This window comes from Schistocerca cancellata, chromosome 3, assembly GCF_023864275.1.
Source record: "Schistocerca cancellata isolate TAMUIC-IGC-003103 chromosome 3, iqSchCanc2.1, whole genome shotgun sequence".
In the NCBI taxonomy this organism is placed as follows: domain Eukaryota; kingdom Metazoa; phylum Arthropoda; class Insecta; order Orthoptera; family Acrididae; genus Schistocerca; species Schistocerca cancellata.
The window spans coordinates 393009279-393035493 of NC_064628.1; the positions used below are offsets into that span (position 1 = coordinate 393009279).

The following is a 26215-nucleotide window of genomic DNA, read 5'->3' on the forward strand; positions in this document are numbered from 1 at the left end:
AATAGACCTAGATGCAAGACCTGTCCCACACATCCTCCCACCTCCACCATCTCCAGTCCAGTCACAAACATCACCTATCCCATCAAAGGCAGGGGTACCTGTGAAATGAGTCATGTGATCTACAAGCTAAGCTGCAACCACTGTGCTGCATTCTATGTAGGCATGACAGCCAACAAGCTGTCTGTCTGCATGAAAGGCCACCGACAAACAGAGGCCAAAGAACGTGTGGACCACCCTGTTGCTGAACACGCTGCCAAACATAATATCCTTCATTTCAATCACTCCTTCACAGCCTGTGCCATCTGGATCCTTCCCACCAACACCAGCTTTTCTGAATTATGCAAGTGGGAACTTCCCTGCAATACATCCTACATTCTCCTAGCCCTCCTGGCCTCAACCTTTGTTAATCATTGTCCTCTCCCATCCAGCTCCTACCCTGTTCCCATTCCAGCACTACACAGCACTAAATCCATCATCACATCCAGTCTTTTTAGTTCTCTCATTTTCTGGTACCCCCCCCCCCTCCCTCTCTCTCTATCTCTCCCGTGCCCTCTGTCTAACCTCCCGACTGCACTTAGCTGCCCAACCCTCTCTCCACCTCATCCCTACATGCGCTCCAGCAGCACTGCACTGCCTGGCACCCCTACTCTTCTATCCCTCTCCTCCCTCTCCCTCCCTGCCCTAGCCTCCTTCTTACCCCATCCAGTCACCACTCCCATCGTGCACTGTGGCCTCAGTTGCCTGCGACTGCGGTAGTGTGTGAGAGTTGCATTTGAGTGTGTGTGTGTGTGTGTGTGTGTGTGTGTGTGTGTGTGTGTGTGTGTGTGTGTGTGTGTGTGCGTGCGTGCATGTGTGGGCACGAGCATGCACGCACGCACGCACTTGTGTGTGTGAGTGTATGTGTGTATTTTTGACAAAGACCTTACTGTCCAAAAGCTTTACTTGTGACTGCCTTTTTATTGTGCCTATCTGTAACGCAGCATATCTGCTATATGATTCAGGTCAATGAGGAGGTGGAATGCCACAATTTTAAAGAATATTTACACTATGAGCTGGATATCCTAATGGCCTACGAATCAAAGAATAAAATGCAAGCAGAGGCACAACGAAATAGAGAATGAAATATTCGTGACAGTCTTTTTATTGTGCCAATCTGTGACTCAGCAGCTCCACTATGTCGTGAGTAGCAACTTTCCTTCTCATACTACTGTTCCATTTCTGATGAAGGTATTCAGAAGATTCCCCGTATTGTAAGACAAATGACATCCCCAATTGTGACCTCCTCTGCCCCACTAACAGCCCACCCAGTATTTGGCTGAAAAACCCCTAACTTGACATGAGTTGTTACTGAAGCAGCCCATTTTTCCTGGAGAAGGAAAAGTGTACCAGGAAAGGAGAAATACAATGTTATACTTTCTGTTTGCTGTTTACCATCACCTGCTTCCAAATTAGCGGATAAGCAGTTGCAGATAAAAATGGTTCAAATGGCTCTGAGCACTATGGGACTTAACATCTATGGTCATCAGTCCCCTAGAACTTAGAACTACTTAAACCTAACTAACCTAAGGACAGCACACAACACCCAGTCATCATGAGGCAGAGAAAATCCCTGACCCCGCCGGGAATTGAACCCGGGAAACCGGGCGTGGGAAGCGACAACGCTACCGCACGACCACGAGCTGCGGACAGTTGCAGATATCTGAATCTGTTTCTGTAAGATGTGGAATGTATGGATTTTGGTATTATTTACACATACTTATTGGTTTTGTCTCCAGTAAGAGCCGCAGAAGCGTATCTACCACGGCTAGAAGAAGATGACTCCACAAATACAACCACATCTTCTCCATCTACTAGCGACTTCCCTTTCATCAACATGGGCCTGTGGGTGAGCACGCAGCTCTTCTTGAGTATCTCACTGCTGCTGTCTGCTGCATCTGCGGTGCTGGGGCTCATCAACACGACAGCCAACCCCACACTGCCTGCCCTCGCCGTCTCGGGACTCTTCTACTGGAACGCCGGTGCAGGTGCATCTCGAAATGCTTTGTCTATTGTTCTTGACTACTAAATATGTTCAAAGTTGATTTTAAGTTCCTTATTACATTAAAATAGAAGATATATTGCAATATTTTAAAAGATTTTCAAAAATAGAAAGTACAACATATTTTCGCTTATTTTCTGGGTTTTGATCTTGACGAAACTTCATTGCAGGCCTTCCCTTTTATCCTGGTTTCATTTCAATTCTTACATGCTGCAAGCAGAAATGTAATTCTGATAATTTTATTAAATACTTCAGTTTATTAATTTTAGTTATATTTGTTAATTAACTTTTGAATCTGGTCTCATACAATTATATACTTAAACTAGCATTGATACGATTGCAAATAATTTCAACATGGTGTTCTTCAAAGATGTAACTAACATAGAAAGACAGTAAAACACTGGCATATAAATGAACTGACAGAAAACAGTCGCCTACTTTTTAAGTTTTTTGTATATTGTTAAAATAATTTGAATTTACAGAAAATAATTTTGTAAAATGAAAATTTTTTTAGATTATTTTTTCCCACAGATTGAATAAAATGTATTATGTTACTGATTTGGATGTGACTGAAACATATGCACAATTGTTATTTACACAATTTTTATTTCAGAAGGGAACCAATAACAAATGAAGAAAACAGTAACAAACAAAACAACTTTTGTACCTCTAAAACCTTTACAGTCTCTTCTCATGACTCACACTGAATGCTATAATACTGGAAACACACACTGCCAAAGCAGAGCTCTATGATGAACACAATGTTTCGATATGTTTATAGCAGAGTCACTTTCATCTTTTCGGTACAGACTAGTTTCAACAAGCACTGATCTTCTTTAGACCTTTGTACTGTTTATTTACTGACCTGTTTGATGGATGTCTCAGTCATCTTCTTCTTCTTACAACACGCAGTTGGTGATTGCAATGTGCTATGAGTAAATTTTAAATAACATTAATCAATACCATCAAAGTAGGATTTCACATTTATGCATCTTTACTCTCACTGATCAAACTGTTGATCAGTTTCGATACAATGAAGTTCATACTTGTAACAAACAGGTCTATCGACTACATAAACTCTGAGGAGTCTAAATTAAACAACTGGCTGTAATACAAGATCCCTACACAATTTATTTGTTCAAAAATCTGCCCAGACTGAGATCTATTATTTGATAATGGCTAACTGTGTACTTTATACAAGGTCTATCAGGAAAGTAACAGACATTTTGGCCTTTCATGGCAGTAGATAGGCTACATCCACCAGATTGGTGCTGGGGCGATCATTGGTCACCAATGACTGTGGAAAAAGGCATGCTCTATCTTGTGATTCAGTGAGCTTTGGTAAACGTTTTGACTTTTGTTGTTTTTGAATGCTATGGTTTTTTCGTGTCAACATGCATGAGCAAAGTGTGTTTGACTGTAAATGTTGGTTATTTCTATCCAAGGAATTCGTCAGAATTGATAGAAAAGCTACACTTACGACTGTGAGCTGCATGAATATGCTTCAGTTTGTGCATTACTCATTACCAGTTTCACACTAGCTTAAGCAGTGAGTCAAACTACAACCTTCCCAACGGTTCAGGACATCACTATAGTGGAACTGACTTTTGATTGTGAAGCACAACCTTTTTCAATGCATGCTATCAATACAATGAGAATGTTCATTCTCCAGTGTCTACTCCACCGAAACAGACAACTCTGACCTCCTTTGTCATACAACATTGGGTGCAGCACACACCTGCATTGATGCCTGCTACTGGATTCTCTGTTCACCAGGAAGTTTCTTCTACTCAATATTCTGGTTTCCTCTGTCCAGAGTTTCTATCTCATTCCACTGTAGACCACTCAGCTGTACCGTTTTGGGCCCACTTGCACGGCTCCCCTCTCGCAAGTGTGGCCAACCATTACATGCATCATGTACCTTTGATGCCGGCTTTCTCATCAGCCACGCTCTGAAACTCAATGTGCCCCCTTCCGTACTGGCCAATGAGACACCTGAGTCAACCAAGCTGGGATACCCCTGTGTCTACCTGACCTGCTGCACCCTACAGACCTCAGGTGACATACAAGCTATGTTCCACCCCACCACTTGGCACTCGGTCACAATTACCCACTTTACTTCAGAAACACATCCGCATTGGTTGGCAATACTTCCACAGCTGCCACATTGGGTTTCTCTTGTGGTCACATGCTGCTTCCTCCTACACAGACCACAGGTGACAGATCACCGGCAGCCCCAGCACTGCCGCTTTCATTTCACCCATTTCGCTTCACGATTCTACTGCTCCGGCCATGCTGTGTTCATCGTGTGGTCATACAGGCCCCTTCTCCACATGACCTGTGACTGTTGGGCATCATACCATGCCAACACATGTGCCACACATACATAAGAACATTGCACCTGTCACCATTGCACAGTCGATGCCAATAGATGCAAATTCTCAGAAACCTCACATGGTCTGCTCCCTACACACTCCACCACAAGCTCTGCCTCCAGGTCATCTTCTGAAGCTGCCATTGATACAAATGGACAATGCTGTGATGTGATGTACCTTGGTGGACAACTTTTGAACAAAAATGGTATTATAGATGACGGCACCTATTTTGTTTGATTGGTGAACCATCTGCGTGACCACCCATTAGTGACTTGTTGCTAAAGCCACCTGAGCATAATAAATATGCTTCTGCCTGTGCACTCCTCATCAAGCATTTTTCATGTATGCCAACATATGCAATCCACAGTACCATTTACAATGAGAGTTTAAGTGACAGAACCCCTTCCCAGCTATGGTAACATCTGTGACACCTATGTGCTCAGGTTATGGCAGAGTTCATGCCAGACTTTGCACTCTGCGCATTGTGGTTAGTTAAACTGTCACTGGAACTAAAGTTACATTTGTTTCCTCATACCTCATCATCATGGGAAGATAAAATACAGTTGGCATACCAGGCATATGCCATTATTCAACACCGCCACTTACTTCCCATGTGCAGTACAGTGTCTACTACTGAAGTTGGTATGGCAGTGCCTACACTTTCTCCATTGGCTGGTAGAGGTTGGGCACAGATCCGTCTTGGGCAGTGCAATGAACTGCAGTCAACTTGTGACCAGCACCGGGAACTGCCAGCCACTTCTTGCAGAACTTCCCTGACTACGGTTGAACTAGCATGGGCCATCCATTCGCTACCCTCTCCCGCCACTGAAGGAGGTATAGCAGTCCCAGACGAACCACACGCAGCCCCTCACCCAGTATATCCACTATGCTGGTTACACACAACTATCAGGGACGCCACCTGCGATTTCCAACCTCCTTGCACATTCACAGATGCTTCACATGGGCCACAGTAGTCGCCACAGCACATGAGGACAACAAAGGACACCTACAGATGTTGCACTCTATTTAATCCTCTACTCCACAAGGCTGTCTGTATACCTCAGATTTATGCTTGCGTCATCATTTCCTTGTTGACATTGGAGCTGATGTTACTGTTATCATGCTCTCATTCACTGTAACAGTTGTGATACCAACCAAGCATTCCTTCAGGCAGCAAATAAATTGACACTTTGTGTCAACATCATGGTCAAGTTACCTATGAAACTCATCCCTGGAAAACCGTTCCTGTGGTCCTTCCACATGGCTGACATCAAAGACCCAGTACTTGGAACTGATTTCCTGCTGACTTCAGCCTGTTGCCTGAACTCTTGTTGTCTACTTCAGTGCACCATGCTTCGGGTACATATAATCCATGTTCAGTCACTCCCATCAGCCCTCCAACAATGCTAACGCAGCTCTCATTGAGTACTCTTCTCTGACAAACTGCCTCACCATTTCCGTTGCTTGGTTCCAATCTGAGCACTCTGGGGTCGACGACCTTCACACTCACAATGCAGAACTGGACTGCACCATCTTGATGGCTAAGCTTGCTGATATGCGACACCTCATACACTGACTGTCTATACCTCTGTATCTTATCTTGACACAAGCAGCGTGCCTGTTACAACTCTAATGTGCCTGCCTTCGCCCATGCCAATGGCATCTCAGTTTGTGACTCCTATGTGCTACTAATTCCTGCTCAAGATATCCCCTTCTCATATTCATTGGTCCAAATGAATGCTATTACAAACAGGATGACACACAAAATTATCATGACAGATTGCTGCCCCCCCCCCCCCCCCCCCAGTGCATGCCCCCTCCCTTCACACAAACTATGCCTTGCTAAGACTGTAGTTGATGAACTTCTGCGAGCTGGCATTGTTCATCTTTCAGACAGTAACTGGAATTCCCCCATACACTTGGTAACCCAGAAGGGTGGCACAGTGCTCTTCTCTAGTAACTACTGTCATCTCAGTGCATGAACCATAATAGATAATTATCCTATCCCACACATTCAAGACTTCACCTGGCTACTGAGTGGATTATGCATTTTCATTGTTTTTGGACTGCTGCAAAACGTATTTACAAATAAATATGGAACAGAATGATATACCAAAAACAGACTTGATCATCCCCTTTGGCCTTTACAGATATTGTTACAAGCCTTATGGCTTCAAAAATGTGTCTCAAACTTGGCCATATTTTATAAACTCACTTCCCTTGAAATGCTCTTACTGCTACACATACCCATACCTAGCCAACATTCTCATTTTCTGCTCCTCTGACGAAGAACATGAGCTACACCTGGCCAAGGCAGAGGACTTGCTAGCATCCAATGGAGTCACGATTTATCATGATAAATCACAACTTTGATGCTCTCCTGTGAGGATATACATCCCCCACAAGATCGGGTCAACTGCATCTGCGGTCTACCACACCCACTGACTTTACGAAAATTGCATGGCTTTTGGGGAGCACCAATTTTTACACACACAATCTGCTGATGGCTGTATCTGTTCAACCCACTCTTACTGACACATTAGCTGGCAAACAAACTTCCGGTCATCACTGGGAACAGTGGTCTGATGATACAATGAAAGATTTTAAGAATCTCAAAACAGCTCTAGAACGTGCCATCACTGTTGCCCACCCCTCCCCAGATGCTTGTATCTCTATTATTGCAGACGCAAGTAATCTTACAATAGGTGAAGTTCTCCAACAGCATATTGGTAGCACAACTCAGCCACTCAATTTTCTCCAATAAACTATCTATGGCTCAACTTCAGTGGTCAGCTTTGAACAGGGAACTTCTTGTGATGCACAAGGTTACAAATATTTCCACACATACATCGAAGGAAAGAACATAACAATTTTCACGGATCATCCCCCCTTGTAGACACTATTTGCAATCCTACCATTGACCCTCCCCCATGCAGGTTTCGGTATACTGATCTGATCTGTCAGTACACGACAGACATCCAGTAAATCCATGGCTCAAAAAATTTTATGCCTGATTATCAATCATGTGTCAATGCTATCTCAGCTCCCATCAATTCTGATGAACTGGCACACTTACACGACATGACATCAAACTTCAGAATCTGTGTTAGGCCTCTTCTAGTTCCCTACAGACAGTTTCTTGCATTCTACTGGGTTTGGTCAAGCCTTTATGGTGTGATATGTCCATGGTCATCAGTCAGATTATTGTCCTACTGTACATCACCAAGTTTTTACTGTTTTGCATAATCTTTCACACACTGGTGCTAAGGCTATTACATGGCTCATCATGGAATGCTATGTGCAGCAAGGTATTAAGGAGGACTGCTAGGCGTGGGCTCGTGCCTGCATGCCATGTCAGTGCAGAAAAGTTGACAGACCCATAGCAAATTTGACATCCCTGGAGGGCATGTCTGACATGTGCACCTAGACCTCATCAGGCCATTATCCATGTTGATGGTTTCAGATATATCTTGTCCATCATCGACCATGTTACATGATGGGTGGAGGCAATCCTTCTTGCGGACATTATGGTGGATTCTGTAGCATGAGCATTTGTATTTTCCCTGATAGCTAGATTTGAGTCCCCAACATCCATCACCACTGTTTAGGGTAGACAGTTCAAATCACCTTTATTTAAAAAACTCTGCACACTCTGTGGTGTGGGCAAAATTTTGCACTACAGTGTACCACCCTAAGAGCAATGGGCTCATTGAGCATTGGTACAGGATTCTGAAAGTGATCCTCATGTGCCACTGTGGTGAGTGATTTGACTCATTTCCCTCGGTCGTGTTAGGAATCTGTGGACCTCCAGCTGTCACTAGCCGAAGTCCTGTATGGTGCAACATTAGTCCTCCCACCTGAGATCATCGACAGTGCTGCAACTGTTGACCTATCTGACCTCTTTGCTCTTGTTGAGCATGTCCAGTCACACATAGCTCCTAGCCATATGCCTCCTCCATAACTGAATATATGTCCCCCAGTTTCCTTGCATTCGGCCCGAGACTCAAGCGAGTTTATTGTGTTACAGGATGGCACAGCCACCTTACGCTTGCCCACATCGTTTATTGGCACACATGGCTCATACTATGGACATCCTCACCAATGGCTGGTGTCAGACAGTTTCACTTCAATGGGTTAAACGAGCTTGGCTGATTGAGAAATCCATCCCACAACCTCTTGAGTCGAGTTCTCCACCACCTTGTGGTGGCCCCGAACCTACACATATCACCTCTCTGCCTGTGCACCAACCAATCTTGTGTGCATTGAGCCTATGTCCATCAGTCGCTCAGTGGTTATGTGTCACAGTCCTCCTCCCTTGTCTCACTCAGACTCTGCATGTGATGATCCACTGCCTCAGATCCAACCACACTGTGTGTGTGTGACATTACGCTGTTGCAAGTGCTGTCACCTGCTGTTCCCCCAGTCTGTTCTAGTGTTTCTCCCAAGCTACAATATCTTTCACCCCCTTTTCCTACAGTGCCTCCTATGTCTACAATTGATGAGATTTGCCTTTCTATCAACACTTCTTGGTGCCCATGTGCCGAGTTTTCCTTACAGCTCCAAGATGGATCATTCTTCATCCTCCATGTGAAAGACACTTCACACGAGGCCACACCCACATCACATGTAACCAGTGCACAGTCCCTGTTCCAGGTGAGTTGGATGCAGCTGGAATAACAGTGTTACTCGGTACCAACAGAATGCTCAAGGTATGCTTCCCCCTCATCGTCACTCTTCCAACACCATCACCTGTTGTGCCAGTCCAATTCACACACGCAGGTCAACGGTTAGTCCTCCTTACTGGATGGCAAACTATACCTTCTCCAGTGCATCCTCCATGGATCTCCCAGATTCCACAAGAAATGGTCCTCCCAATCCTTCCATTCTGACCAGCCATGCCATGGGTGGTCAAGCTACACTGCACGATCAACGAATACCTGTTGAGTGGCCTACAACACCACCGTATGAATTCCATTCATCTCCTCACCCAAGTACTCCACACTCCTGGCAGAAGGTGTGGGGAAGGGGGGTGAGGGGACTGTGTGATGATCATCAATTGCCAATGACTCTGGGATGAGAAGGGCTCTATCTTCAGATTCAGTGAACTTTGGAAAATGTTGTGACTTTTGTTGTTTTCAAACGCTGTGAGCTTTTTCATGTGATTGTGTAAGTTTAAAGTGTATTTGACTGTAAATGTTTATCATTTCTATCTGTGTAATTTGTCAGCATCAATAGAAAGCCCACAGTGCTATAATGTTCCTACACTCAGTATGCATCCAGCAGTGGTAGCATGTGGTCTATTTCTCTGCTACTTTGTTTCCTATGATGTGATAAAATTTGTGCTGCAATAGAAAATCCCACCACTTTTGAGGTGTATTCTATGATTAAGTTTTTGTTGGCAAAAAACTGCAAACCAATTGAAATTTATTGCAACCTTTGTGATGTGTTCAGAAAAGGAATAATGAGTGAAAGCTGAGTGAGGCAATAGTGCACTGATTTTAAAAATGTCTCTACCATTGTTCACAATGAGGACTGCAGTGGTAAGTCTAGCCTTGTGACTGATGAACTGGTGATGAAAATCAATGATGAAATTTGTGAAAATCATTTCACGATTATGGAACTTTTGAAGCATTTTTCCCAAATTTATTTCATGAAGCTTAGTGTATGAAATTGTGGCAGAGGAGCTTCGTTACCACAAATTTTGTGCTAGGTGGGTTCCCAAAATCCTCACAGATGACCACCAAGAACAAAGATTGACTGCAGCTCTTTGACTTAAGTTGACTTAATTCCTTTGCCCCTATGGGAGCATAGGGCATCCAGGAGAACTCGCCATCCATCTCTGTCTTTGGCCATTTGCCTCAATTCTGCCCAGGCCTTGCCAACTCTTTTTGGTTCCCCTTCCACTGCCCTCTTCCATGTGCCCTTAGGTCTTCCTTGTTCCCTGGGGATTCCATTTCAATGCTTCTTTCTCAATGGCTCCATCTGGTTTTCTAAAGGTGTGCCCCAACCAACCCCACTTTCTCTCTCATATCTGGTCTTCTATAGGTATCTGGTTTGTTATTTGCTAGAGTTCCTCAATACATATTTTTTCTTGCCACCAGATATTCATGATGCATTGAAGACATCTATTTATGAAGCTTTGTAACTGGGATGTTATCTTTTTATCCATTTTCCAGCTTTCACTGGTGTACAAAAGGACAGCCTTCACAATTGCATTAAAAATATGGATTTTTGTTTTGTACATGATATATCTATTTTTCCATATTGGATACAATTGTATGAAGGCAGAATTTGCCTTTTTAATGCGGTTTTTCATATCATCTCCAGCTCCCCCAGCTTCCATCCCTATACTACCCAGATACAGGAATGAGTTGACAGTCTCCACTCGCTGCTCCCCTATTAACAGTGGCATCTCCTTGTTCCATGAATTTACTCTCATTTCCTTTGTTTTGCCCGTATTTATCTTGAGGCCAGCAGTCTCTGCTTCTTCTTTCAGCAAGTTTAATTTAGCTTGCATATCAGTCAGCCTTTGAGCTAATAAAACTATGTCGTCTGCAAAATCCAAATCCTGCAGACATTCATGGATCCCCCACTGGATTCCCCATCTCCTACTTGCTGTGACTCTTCTATAACTGAGTCTAGAACAAGTAGAAAAAGTGTTGGTGATAAAATGCAACCCTGCTGGACTCCAGTTGTTACTTTTATGGGCTCTGTCATATTTCCCTTGTGGAGTACGCAACATTTGTAGCCATAATACAGATCTTTTATGATGTTTAAGATCTTCTGTGGTATGCCATACTTCCACAACACCTACCAGAGCACTTTGTGTTTCACGGAATCAAATGCCTTTTGAAAATCAATAAATGCAAGGTACATGGTTGCTTGGAATTCTTTGCTTTGCTCTAAAATGATCCTAAGAGTTTTAATAAGATCAACACAACTGCATTGTGCCCTAAAACTAGCCTGTTCTTTATGCAGTCGCTTTTAAAGAGACTCTTTAATTCTGTTTAAAATAATTCTGGTGAGGACCTTACTGGGCACTGACAACAATGTAATACCATGCCAGTTGTTACAATCTGACAAATTTCCCTTTTTTGGGAGCTTTACCACCAAACCATTTTTCCACTCCCTTGGAGATTTCTCTCAAAGCCAAATATGCTTCAGCAAGGGATGGAGCATTTTAACAGTACTTTCAATATCCACTTTTAAGAGCTCCAGTGCAATGTTGTCTAGGCCTGGAGCCTTTGTATTCTTTAGTGTTTACAAAGCAGTCCTAATTTTGTCTATTGTAGGGCACTGCAAATTTATATCTTGATCTTCTTCGACTTCCTCCGGAACATCTCTCACCAGTTCCTCCTGGTTGTCTTCACAATTTAACAGTTCCTTGAAGTGCTCCTCCCATCTCTGTAGCTGTGCTTGTTGAGTTGCAAGCATCACCCCATCCTTGTTCTTAACTGGTCCTTCACGTCTGAAGTTCTTCATTGACAACCGTTTGGTTATAGGATCTTTCACATTTCCTTGTCTTGCTGCCTCTTGTGCTAATTTTGCTTACTCATCTACCCATTTCCTTTTATCTCGACATAGCAATATTTTCACTTTTTTGTTCACCTCCATGTATTCTTTATGCACTTCGCTCTTCTGTACTCTTGTCTTACAAAGATTTAACTTAAGTTTTAGTTCTTTCCTGTGGCTGATTTCATTCCATGATTCCATGTAGCATCAGAGGTCTATTCCTTCCTTTGATGTGCCTTAAATCCTACAATTTTTTTCTCCCATATCTAAGTAACTGTCTTTGATTTTTTGCCAATATGTTTCAATTCCCTCTTTCATAAAATTTTCTTCAGAGAGGACCTGGAATCTGTTTTCTAGTTCAAGGGCAAATGTTTCTTTGATCTGTTGGTCTTTTAATCTTGCCTCATCTATTTTCTTGCACCTGTGACTGAGCTTGCTTCTATTTGCCACTATCTTCAGTCTGAATTCTGCCAAAACCATGTGGTGCTCACTTCCAACTTCTGTTCCTCTTCTATTTCTGACATCTAACAGAGACTGTCGGAACTTGCGGCTTATGACTATTTGATTTTCGGTAACATGGTCTGGGGAAACCCACATTATCTTCTGGCAGTTACAATGTGGAAACAATGTGCCTCCAATGACTAGGTCATGTTCAGCACACGTATCTATCAACAGTTCACCATTTACATTCCTGACCCCCACACCATGCACACTCATGATATGTTCAGTCCCTTCATTTTCTGAACCAACTTTTGTGTTCAAGTCACCCATTAAGGTCATGAGGTGGCAGCCCCACCAGGACACTCGGGGGCTGTGGGCTGATAACCCGCACCACCAAAAAAACACATATCACAGAAACTAAAAGGAGAAACAGCTGGATGGATCTTCAGGATATGACCTTTGGCCTGAAAAGGAAAACCCGTATTGGTTTTTGGAATGTAAGGACGCTGAAAGAGGTAGGGAGGCTAAGACAGGTTGAAAAAGAGATGGAGAACTATCAACTAGATATATTGGAACTGAGTGAAGTAATGTGGCCAGAATCTGGGGAATTTCAAACACAAAATGGTGGAGTGCTGCTGTATGTGGGTCAGACAGGTGAGGATGCAATGCATAGGAATGGTGTAGGGCTCTTACTATCTAAGACAGCAGCACTCAGTTACAAAGTTATCAAATGTATTGTAACTGGGGATGAGACTTGGATCAATCATGTCAGTAGTGAAATAAAAAGGCAGTTGATGGAATTGGGACATGCGCATTCTGCCAAGAAATGAAGGAAGTATTTGCAAAGACTGACAGCAAGAAAGATCCTAATTGACAAAGTTAAGGTGAGTGATACAAAACAAGTACCGGGGAAACCTTAGTGCAAAAGTTTTATTTTTTACGACAATGCACATCGACACACTGCAATCGTACCCTAGAGCTCCTATGGGGTTTTTGTATAGGAGGTGCCTGATCGTCAGCCATACAGCCCACATTTGGAACTGAGCATCTGCCACCCCTTTCCAACAGTGTAGACATGACACACTACATAACGCTTTGACACTGCCTTTGAACTGCATGCTGGTATGAGCCAATGGTTACAACTGCAGGCAGCAGATTTCTTCAGACACAGCATTGAAAAACTTGTGCCACAGCATGATATGTGCCTCAATTTAAAAGACAATTATGTAGAAAAATAGCTTCAAAGGGTGCCTTTAATATGTGTATAATAAAATTTGGTTCTTCCATATTGTTAATTTTTTCCACCACAATGTCTGTTACTGATGATGATGATGATGATGATGATGTCTGTTACTTTCTGGATACAAGGATGTACAGGCTGATAAGTTTCACAGACTTTTTCTTAATAAATGCTAAACTCAGACTTAAAACAATACAGACACTGTGTATGACTGGCTATGAACATTACTCAATGAGCACTGTACATGGACATTTTCCACAATGGCTTTTCCAGATTTACGTAGGACAGTTATCACAAAATGCTAAAATAGAACGTTCTAAATCTACATGCATATTCTACAAGAAACTGTATAGTGGTGGATGGAACCTTGTACCTCTATTTTATTACATTATTTTAATACATTCTCAACAACAACATAAAACAGGAAAAGTAAGGAATGTAGACACACATTAGGGAATTTATTTGCTTTGTATAACTGTGAGCTATATATTCTTCCAATGGAAAAAAACACAACATTCTGTAAATCCCACCAAGAATTTGCTGGAAACTTATATTTTCTAATTGAAACATTTCATATTCTATCACGTTATTCTATTAAAATTTACATTTTTGGAAACACAAAAATTAGTGCTACAAGAGGGTTACATTTTAAAACTGGAACATTCTCAAATTATGGAGATAATAATAATTGTGTGTAGAGATAACTTTGAAATTACTTTTTAAGAAAAGATAAGATATTTAGTAGAAAGAAGAAAATGAAAGCTTTCAAATGAAGTATGTCTATCATCAACAGTTATTGGCAGGACTAAGTTTTGAAGTTCATTTGGTTTTTGTCAACCTTAAGTTTGACTATTTCTGTAAATAAAATGTTTTTATTTGAACTATTTATATTATTAACATCAGCTGCGTGTAAATTATACACTGAATAATAATATTCAGAAAAATACACTTTAGAAATGATCTGGAGATTTTATATGTGCATGGAAGAGGGATCACTAATGTTAGAGTGGGTATTATATTAGTCAAACGTATTCTACCTTGCTATGTTTCAGTACCTACTACAGCAGGACACTATTAAATCTTACTTTTGATGGGGTCTTTAGTTAGAAGACTGGATTGATGCAGCTTTCTATGTTACTCTATCCTGTGCAAGCCTCTTCATCACCAAATAACTACTGCAACCTACATCCTTCTGAATCTACTTACTGTATGCATCTCTTGGTATCCCTCAACAACTTTTACCCTCCACACTTCCCTCCAGCAATAAACTGGTGATTCCTTGATGTTTTAGAATGTGTTCTATCAATAGATCCCTTCTTCTAGTCAGGTTGTGCTATAGATTCCTAGTCTCCCAAATTCTATTCAGTATCTCCTCAGTAGTTACGTGATCGAACCATCTAATCTTCAATATTCTTCTGTAGCACCATATTTGAAAAGCTTCTGTCCTCTTCTTGTCTAAACTGTTTATCATCCATGTTTCACTTCCATGCACAGCTACACTTCTTACAAATACTTTCAGAAAAGACTTCCTGATGCTTAAATTTATACTTGATCTTAACAAGCTTCTTTTTGGCAGAAATACTTTTCTGACTATTGCCAGTCTACATTTTATATCCTTCATATTTCAGTCATCATCAGTTATTTTGCTCTCCAAATAGCAAAATTCATCTACTACTTGAAGCGTCTCATCTTCTATTCTAATTCCTTCAGCATCACCTGATTCAATTTGACTACATTCCATTATCCTCGTTTTGCTTTTGTTGATGTTCATCTTGTATCCTCTTTTCAAGACACTGTCCATTCCATTCAAGTACTCTTTCAAGTCCTTTGCTTCCTCTGAGAGAAATACAGTGCCTTTGGCCAACCTCAAAGTTTTTATTTCTTCCCCCTGGGCTTTAATTTCTACTCCAAATTTTTCTTTGTTTCCCTATACTGCTTACTCACAGTACAGACTGAATAACATTGGTGATAGGCTACAACACTTTCTCACTCCCTTTTCAACCACTGTTTCCCTTTCATGCCCGTCAACTCCTATAAAGTGCCACTTGGGTTCTGTACATGCTGTAAATAGCCTTTTGCTCCCTGTATTTTACCCCTGCTACCTTCAGACTTTCAAAGACAGTATTCCAGTCAACATTGTAAAACATTTCTCTAAGGCTTATGTATTCATTGATCATTTATTGTTGCAGTTGACAGTTCATGACTTATGAATGAATAAGACAATGGTCAGTTTGTTCCGCATTCCATAAATCATATTCACAATGATGTGGAATATGTCAACTGAAAAAAGAATTACACAGCCAATTTAAAAAATATATTATGTGGCTATGGACTGGCTATTTACAGGTTTGCAGTTGACTATGCATTTCACTTTAAGAATTTTGTGGTAGTTTATGAGGAGCTGTTAATGAGAATCAATCACGATGTACATGTAAAAACATTTCTGCTGTCTGTCAAACAGTTTATTTCCATGGGAAGATTATTAAAGATTTTTGTGACTGCATATTTCACTACCTTCTGTTCCTAAGTTAGATTCAGCAGAAAGATGTGCAGATAATTTTCCCTTTTAGTACTGTCATTGTGAATATCTCTTTTACTCTTAACAACTATAATAGATTGTTGATAATAAATGTTATCTGTAAATAAGTGTACTGCAAGGTTTAGTTGCCACACCTATTTGCTAAACAAATACACTCATGATCAGAAAAGACAGAACACCTTGAATGACTAGAGATAGGACGTTTATATTCACTGGACATGTACATTACTATATTCTGCAGAAATGATTAGCATTTCAGTCATCTCAGTTCAGCAAGTGTCCTGTTGCCTAATGGGCACAGGGTCCACCATGGGCCCTGATACCTTGTTCCATGTTTGATGGCATCAATGAATATTAGGCGTTAATGGTGTCATGTGATATAGCCACCCATGATGCATTCACTTCATTCCAAAGTTCATCTGTGATGGTTGGTATTGGATCACAGTGTTGCACCCATTGTTTCTCTAAATTACACACATTTTCGATTGGTGACAATGGTCTGGCAGGCCAAGGCACAAGACTGACTTCCTGTGACACCACGAAAGCACGTGTTCATCCAAAAACATGTGATTATGCATTGCCTTGCTGAAAAATAGTGTCTGGAGTGTTGTGCAGAAAGGGTATGGCTTTGAGTTGCAGGATGTCATTCACGTAGGTCACACTAGTGATAGTGCCATGGACATGCATCAACTGTGATTTTTGGTTGTTCCCAACAGCGCTCCACGCCATAAGGCCTTGAGTTGGTGCTGTATGTCTGGTGTGAATGCAGTCACTGTGATACCACTTGCCATGTATGTGGTGAACCAAAATGTAACCATCATTTTCAAACATTTTGGATTCATCCAAAAACACTATCTGATGCCATTCCTGTTCACAGTGATGTCACTCCATTCACCATTGCTGTGCAGCATGTTTCTGCACATTTGTCAAAGGTAGGCGGAAAATGGATGATGTGCACATAACTCATGCTGTAATAAACGGTGATGGTCTTTTATCCCTTCTAGTGTACGATGTGTTATACTGTATCACTGTTGTTCCAGAGCTGAGGAGCATGCATATCTGTCCTGCAATGGCATTCAGATGAGGTGTCAGTCTTCTTGGAGGATGGTCTGGGTTGTGCAAGCTGACCCATCTCGTTGTGTTCTACAGTCTTCCATGAACCATTCTGCACACACCTGTTGCACTGCCAAAACACTTCATCCCACACAAGCAGTAATTTCCTGGGTAGATCCATCACATTCTCTCATGCCAATAATGCACCCTCTTTCAAACTCACTGATTTGATGTTGCGGTTCATGCATATGCCTGCAAGGCATACTGCACGTCCACTCAAGTCACACTTTGATTTATAGAGACAACAAGAGCCGCAGACACATTTTACTGGTAGGTGGTTTTGTGCCTTGTTATTGATGTTGACCTCAAACCTGTGGGCCAACATGGTTCAAATGCTAATAATTTCTGAATAACATACTACTGTATATGTCCTGTGAATACAAGCATACTTTCTCTAGTCATTCAAGGAGTTCTGTTTTTTCTGAACATGAGTGTACATGCATCTGGGCACAAAAATGAAGTGTCTGTTTTATGAGCCCTTGGTCATTGTTCATCTTGGAGAAATAGCTTGTGAGAAAGGCTATTTGAGATGGAAAGTGTGGAGCAACTGTTCACTTGCAGTTCTCTGGCTCCTGTGTTTGTACACCTAGTTTTTGAGTATATAGTGCTCTGAGGGTGAACATGTAGAACATAAATATACAGCATTCAAACATTTACAATTTGCCTTAGACCAGTAAGCATCGAGCAGCATTTTGAGGGTGGAAAAACCTATCACTGTTAAATAGCTATATTAGAAAGTTGCTCCAAAGGAGAGAGAGTTTTGTTGTAGATCTGAGCATATAGTCAAAACCTGATTCACAAACAAAAGCTGAAAAACGCCAAAAAGAACATAAGATGAGCAATGCAAGAAGCATCCAGCAATGTTGGAAGTAAAATTCAGCCAACTGCTCTTGCTACAAATCCTTACCTGAAACAGAAAGGGGACTGAATTAATTTGTTCTGTCTCTCAGTGACTATTCTGGAATCAAATATGAAAATGGGGAGATGATGAAAATACTAAATTTGATATTCTGAAACTGTTTCACTGAGGAAGCTTGTAATGAGGTTCCTCATTTCAGTTAACACATGAATGCTGCAATGGCAAATATTGAGATAGGTGATCATTCAATGGAAACTCAACTAAAACTGCTCAGTAGTGGAAAGGCATTGGCTGGATGAGATACATGTGAGATTCTAGAGATTATGAGGAAGAACCTGCTCCCCTGATAACAGTAGTTTGTCATAGCTCACTGGAGAAATGAATTGTTATTAGCAACTGGGAAAAAGCATAAATCATTTTGTTTTCAAGAGCGGTGCACATTATTACAGGCATATATAATTGATGTCAGTCTGTTGTAGAAGTATGGACATGTTTTATAGAGGGTCCATATAGAGGGTCCATATAAGGGAAACAAACTTCAGTACAACATTATAGAAACAGAAGAGGAAGCAGATCAAGATGAGATGAGAAACATGATACTCCAAGAAGAATATGACAGAGCACTGAAAGACCAAATGGAAACAAGGCTTCTGGAATAGATGACATTCTCTCAGAAATCCTTAGATATTTGGGAGAGCCAGCTATTATAAAATTATTCTCCTTGGTGTTCAGGATACATGAGATAAGTGAAATACCATCAGACTTCAAAAAGAATGTCATAATTTCAGTTCCAAAGGAAGAAGTTGCAGACACTACTACCGAACCATCAGTTTAATAAGCCGTGGTTGTAAATATTGACATGAATTACTTGGAGGAGACAGGAAAAACTGGTAGAGGCTGACCTTGGGGAAGATTAGTTTAGGTTCTGGAGAAATTTAGGAACACATGAGGCAATACTAACCTGATGTCTTATCCTAGAAGATAGGTTGAAGACAGTCAAACCTACATTTATAGCATTGGTAGGTTTAGAGAGAGCTTTTGACAATGATGACTGAGAGAACAAAAGGTTATTTACAACCTGAAGTGGAGTTAGAGTTGGAGAACATGAAAGGGAAGCTGTTGTTGAGGAGGGAGTGAGACAGGGTTATAGGCTGTCCCCAATGTTATTCATTGTACATTGATTAAGCAACAAATAAAATCAAGGAGAAACTTGGAAAGGCAATTAAAGTTCACAGAAAAGAAGTAAAAACTTTGAGGTTTGCTGATTACATTGTAGTTCTATCACAGATGGCAAACGACTTGAAAGAGCAGTTGGAGGAATGGATAGTGTCTTTATAAGAAATTATAAGATAAATATGAATAACAGTAAAACAAGGAGAATGGAATGTAGTTGAAATAAATCTCTTGATAATGAGCTAATTAGTTTAGAAAATTAGACATTAAAGTAGCAGATGAGTTTTGATATTTGGACAGCAAAATAGCTGATGATGGCCAAAATGGGGGGCTACAAAATGTGCATTGACAATAGCAAGAAAAGCATTTATGAAAAAGAGGAATTTGTTAACATCTGATATAAATTTAAGTGTTAGACAGTCTTTTCTGAAGGTATTTGTCATCAGTGAAGTCTTGTATGGGAGTGAAATTTGGGTGATAAGCAGTTAAGACAAGATGAGAATAAAAGATTTTGAAATTTAGTACTATAGAAAAATGCTGAAAGTTACATTGGTATATCGAATAACAAATGAGCAGGTATATAAGTGATCATAGTTGGAATACTCTGCAAGAGACAGAATGGTCACGAGAAAGCATTAGTGTTGTTATCACACTGGGACTTGGAGATGAACAGTACTGCTTTATCAGCTCCTGACATAGTTTGAAAGAGGCCTCCATCACGTCATCTGTTCAAATCATGCAATATCCAGATGTTTAATGCATTCTGATGTGACAGTAGCCTGACTATTAAGCGCATGGGAACATAAGGGCTGGCATTCTTGTCATCAAGGTTCCGGTTGACCTTGTCTGACCACCACAATGGAAGATTGCTGTATTATGCACCAAGCACGTCATAGTACCTTTACATCTACACGTGCCATCCAAGATCATGTAATAGACTAACTGCAGGATTATGTGTAATTTTGCAGCAGACCGACTAGGGAATTACAGTCCCCCACGTACCTGTCTGTTAACACCATAACACAAACAGCTGCATTTAGAGTGGTGACATGACTAGAAAGCACGGAATTCTGATGAATAGTGCTATAATGTGTTCAGTGATGAATGCAGTAATGCACTACACCACCGGGATGACTGTTGTCGGTGAGTACAGCAGCAATGTTGGGAGAGGTCCTGTGTTTCTGCTGTTTTGGACCAAGCGGAGTAGTGCAGTGATTAGCACACTGGACTCACATTCATGACTGTTCACACACACATCCAGTCATCCTGATTTAGGTTTTCTGTGATGTCCTTAAATTGCTTAAGGCAAATGCTGGGATGGTTCCTTCCAAAGGACACAGCTGATTTCCTCCTCAATCGTTTCCTGATCCGATCTTGTACCCAGTCTCTAATGACTTCATTGTCAACGGGACATTAAACACTAATCTCCTCCTTCTCCATTGTTTTGGATAGGTACAGTGGTGTTACTCCTAGTGTAATGGTGTGAGGAACCATCAGGAATGACTTCAAGTTATGGTTGGGAGTAGTTAAGGGAACTCTGACAGCATAACAGTACATCATGGACATCCTGCATCCCCATATGTACACTACGTGGTCAAAAGTATCTGGACACCTGGCTGAAGATGACTTAAAAGTTCATGGTGCCCTCCATTGTTAATGCTGGAATTCAATATGGGGTTGGCCCACCCTTAGCCTTGATGACAGCTTCCACTCTCGCAGGCATACGTTCCACCAGGTGCTGGGTTTTTTGGGGAATGGCAGTCCATTCTCCATGGAGTGCTTCACTGAGGAGAGGTATCGATGTCTGTCAGTGAGGCCCAGCACAAAGTCGACGTTCCAAAACATCACAAAGATGTTCAATAGGATTCAGATCAGCACTCTGTGCAGGCTAGTCCATTACAGGGATGTTATTGTCATGTAACCACTGCACCACGGGACGTGCATTATGAACAGGTGCTCAATCGTGTTAAAAGATGCAATCTCCATCCCTACATAGCTCTTCAACAGTGGGAAGCAAGAAGGTGCTTAAAACATCAATGTAGGCCTGCATTGTGATAGTACCATGCAAAACAATAAGGGGTGCAAGCCCCCTCCATGAAAAACATGATCACACCATAACACTACCGCCTCCGAACTTTACTGTTGGCACTACATACACTGGCAGACGGCATTCGCCATACCCACACCCTGCCATCAGATCACAACATTGTGTACTGTGATTAGTAACTCCACACAACGTTTTTCCACTGTTCAGCCATTCAATACTTATGCTCCTTACACCAACTGAGGCGTCATTTGGCATTTACCGGCAAGATGAGTGGCCTATCAGCAGCCGCTTGACCATGAAATCCAAGTTTTCTCACCTCCCGCCTAACTGTCATAGTACTTGCAGTGGATCCTGATGCAGTTTGGAATTGCTGTGTGATGGTCTGGATAGATGTCTGTCTATTACACATTACGATCCTCTTGAACCATCGGCAGTCTCAGTCAATAGACGAGGTTGGCCTGTACACTTTTGTGCTGGACGTGTCCCTTCAAGTTTCCACTTCACTATCACATCAGAAACAGTGGACATAGGGATGTTTAGGAGTGTGGAAATCTCACGTACAGACGTATGACACAAGTGACACCAAATCACCTGATCACATTCGAAGTTTGTGAGTTTGGCAGAGCATCCCATTCTACTCTCTCACGATGTCTAATGACTACTGAAAAGTCGCTGATATGGAGTACCTGGCAGTAGGTGGCAGCACAATGCAGATAATATGAAAAACCTATGTTTTTGGGGGTGTCTGGATACTTTTGACCACACAGTGTACCTCTAATGCAACAGTATCATGCTGCCATCCTTCAACAGGAAAATGCTTGTACACAAATGGCACATGTCTATTTTTACTGTCTGCATGATGCTGAGGTACTTATGAGGCCATTAAAATCTCACATCTGTCACCAACTGAACATACATGGAAACAGTTCAGAGATTGACTATACCGCAGTGCCAGTATACGGGATACTGAGGAGCAGCTACAACAGCTGTGGGCTAGCTTGCCTCTGTAGAGGATACAATGGCTTCATGAGACTCTTCCAAACTGAATCAGTGCATGCAATCAGATCAGAGGAGGCACAATGTCATACCAAGTGGGCCCGCGTTGCTAGTGTCTTTACAAATTTGGCTCAATATTGTAATTACTGAAACAACATTTGAAACCCTCTCGAACCATTAAGTTTCATTTTGCTTTCTCCTCTCCTTCTGGGTGCTTCATTTTTTTGTCATTCAGTGTATAACTGATAATATGAAATAACATCAGTATTACACAAAATCTGACTTCTGCACAACTTCAGTGCTGTAATATGATCAAGGTAAATTAGTGTTTTAAAATGATTTTTCTAATTTTTCTATATAACAATGTGTGGCTACAGTAGACTAATAATTTCATGGCCTCCTCAGTGTATTGAACATTTATATGTTTTGTGACAATTTGCTATAATCTTTTAAATGAAAATACGTTTGAAATTTTTTTCTTTATTCCACATCCATTTCATTTGGACCTGTGGAAGGTGCACTAGCATGTCATTCTTTTCCTCTGTAAATATTTACTATGTATTCTTGTTTTCTGGCATGTTGTACATCCTACAGGATCTTCTCACAATGGATCTATGAGAGGAAAAATATATATAATATGAAATCTAATCTAATCATGTGTAGGATACTGAGAAACTGCCAACAGTAGACATGACATACAAAACACTTCTACAGCCCATATTTGTATATTGCTGAAATGTATTGAATCCATATCAGGTCAGATGAACAGGGGGCATTAAAAATATACAAAGAAAGTTGCTGGAAATGATAATGGACTGACAGAGAGAGTGTGACAGAAATGTTGGAAAAACAAAGCTAGCATAGACTCAAAGGAAGATGTCATGCATGTTGCAACAACCTGCTTATAAAAATTCAAGAACCACATTTCATGACAGGAGCTACAAATATTCATCAGCTCTCTATCTATCTCTATAATAGGGATTGTACAAACAGAATTAAATGTACAACAGCTAGCACGGAGTTGTACAAGTTGTTGTCCTTCCCACACACTGTCCATGAGTGGGACAAGAAGAAACCTTAATACAGTATCTTGTACAACAAATGTACTATCTGACACTGTCTTCACAGGAATTTGCTGAGTATAGGTGTAGAAGTATATGTTTATAGCATTTTAAGGATAACTAATAATTAATGTAGTTTCTAACAGTTGCTTCACTTTGTTACTATACAACCTGATTGATTCTACATGCCTGAAGGCTCTCCTTCTGATGAGATATACAAAACATTATCTGCATCTAATCTATATACATACTGTGGAAGCCACCATGTGGTGCATGGCAGACAGTACCTTCTACCATTACTAGTCACTTCCTTTCCTATTTCATTCACAGGGGAAAAATGACTGCTATACACCTTCGTATGAGCCCTAATTTCTCTCGTCTTATCTTTGTGGTCCTTACTCAAAATGTACATGGGTACCAGTAGAATAGATGTACAGTTGTCCACAATAGTGCCTCTTGAAAAGAACATTGTCTTTCCTCCAGGGATTCTCATTTGAGTTAATGAAGCATTCCTGTAATACCAGTAACAAATCTAGCAGCACATCTCTGAATTGCTTTGATATCTTCCTTTAATCTGACCCAGAGGGGATACCAGACACTCAAGCAGTATACAAAAACAGGTCCCACTAATGTTCTATATGCCATCTCCAAATTACCCAAATAAAATGAAGTTGAGCATTCACCTTTCCTACTACCAATCTAATACACTCATTCCATTTTGTATAACTTTGCAACATTATGCCTAGATATTTAAACAATGTGACTGTGTCAATCAGCACATTACTAATGCTGTACTCAAACATATTGGATTGTTTTCTCAATCAGCCTCATTAACTTACATTTTCTTACATTTAGAGCCAGCTGCCATTCATCACACCACCTAGAAACTCTGTCTAAGTCACCTCATATCCTAATACAGTCACTAAAGAACAACGGCTTCCTGTACCCTACAGCATTATCATGAAACAGTTGCAGATTGCTGCCCACCCTTTTCACCAGATCATTAATGTATACAGAAAATAATAGTGTTGTTACCTATCGCATTTCCCTGGCAGACTCTGATGATTCCCTGTTCACTGATGAACACTCACCATTGAGGATAAAAAAAACTGGGTTCTATTACTTAAAAATTCTTTGAACCACTCACATATTTGATAACTTAATCCATCTGCTCGGACATTCGTCAACAGTCTGCAGTGGGGCACCGTGTCAATCACTTTCTGGAAATCTAGGAATATGGAATCTGTCTGCTGCCCTCCATCCATGGTTAGCAGGATACCATGTGAAAAAAGGGCTAGCTGAGTTTCGCACAAGCGATGCTTTCTAAATCTGTGCTGATTTGTGAACAGAAGCTTTTCTGTCTTAAGTAAATTTATTATATTTGAACTCAGAATGTGTTCAATAATTCTGCAGCAGACCAGTGTTAAGGACATTGGTCTGTAATTAAGAGGGTCCATTCTTTCACCTTGCTTATATACAGGAGTCATGTGCACTTTTTTCTAGTCACTTGGTATTTTGCGTGGGAAGAGAAATTCACAATAAATGCTAAGCTAAGGGAGGGGCCAAAGCCACAGAATACTCTCTGTAAAACCAAATTGGGATTCCATCTGGACCTGGTGACTTGTTTCCAACTCTTTCAGTTGCTTCTCTATGCCAGGGATGCCTATTTCTATGTTTCCCACATGGAGTCTGTGTGACAGTCAAACAATGGTATATTTGTATGATCCTCTTGATGAATGATTTCATAAATGTGAAATTTAAAACTTCAGCTTTCCTTATGCCATCTTCTACCTGGTTGATGAGTAAGTAGATAGAAAGAGAGAAGCCTTCACCCACTTAGTGATTTTATGTATAAACAAAATTTTCTCGGGATCTCAGCACGAGCTTTTGCTAAGGTACTACAGTGGAAGTTATATGCTTCACACATTGATCTTCTTCCAGAGGCATGACTTTCTATTAACTTTTGACTGTCAACCTTTCCTCTTTCTTTCTTGAACTGTGGGTGCAACAATATCTGTTTCCTTAGCATTTTATGAATTTGATAATTAAACCATGGAAGGTCTTTTCCATCCAAAACCCACTTATGTGGCACATACGTCTGCAAAGTGTGATTTACAATCAGTTTAAATTCTGCCCGTAATTCCTCTATCTCTGTCACACTGAAACTAAATGATGTACATTCATTGTCTAAGTAGGATGCTAACAACTGCTTTGACTTCAGTAACCATTGTCGCTATGGTGATACCATGAACAGTAATCCCTGTCTCTATACTAACACTGTTGATAAGGTCAGGCCCGTTTGTAGTTACAAGGTCTAAAATACTTATGTTGCATTTGGTTTGTCTTACAAGTTGTTCAAGGCAGTGTTAGGAAAAATGTTACCGAAAGTACTTCAGAAGACTGTCTGTCTGTACTACTTGCATTGAATCCACAGATGTTTCTGTATATACTCAACAGATTAAAGTCTCATCCAACTAATACTGTATGATCTGGGTATTTCTGCACTATTAAGCATAGACTTTTCTTGAATAATTCTAAAACTGTTACAGTGGAATCAAGTGGTTGGTAAAAATATCTGATAATTGAGTTCACCTAGGCCTGCTACTCATGTCCAGTAAATTCAGACTCAATTTTGACCTGAGTAGATACAACATTTTTGTCGACAATAATGAACACTCCCCCTCCTGTGGTAGCTAATCTGTTTTTTGGATAGACATTCTGTCCCTCATATGATGAAATTGTTCTGAATGTAGTAACAGAATGCTACTATTAATTCAGCCTGTAGATCCACAATAGCAGAAGAATGTTTACCTGCTATAGT

At 40.9% G+C, this 26215-nt stretch overlaps 1 protein-coding gene across 1 annotated transcript in view; it reads left to right on the forward strand.

Annotated features, from left to right (window-relative positions):
- The window catches only part of LOC126175118 (uncharacterized), a 141064-nt gene that overhangs the window by 105783 nt on the left and 9066 nt on the right, over positions 1 to 26215 (forward strand). The window contains exon 4 of the mRNA XM_049921672.1: positions 1776 to 2024. Coding sequence (XP_049777629.1) covers positions 1776 to 2024 — 249 coding nt within the window. The remainder of the gene's footprint in view (positions 1 to 1775; positions 2025 to 26215) is intronic.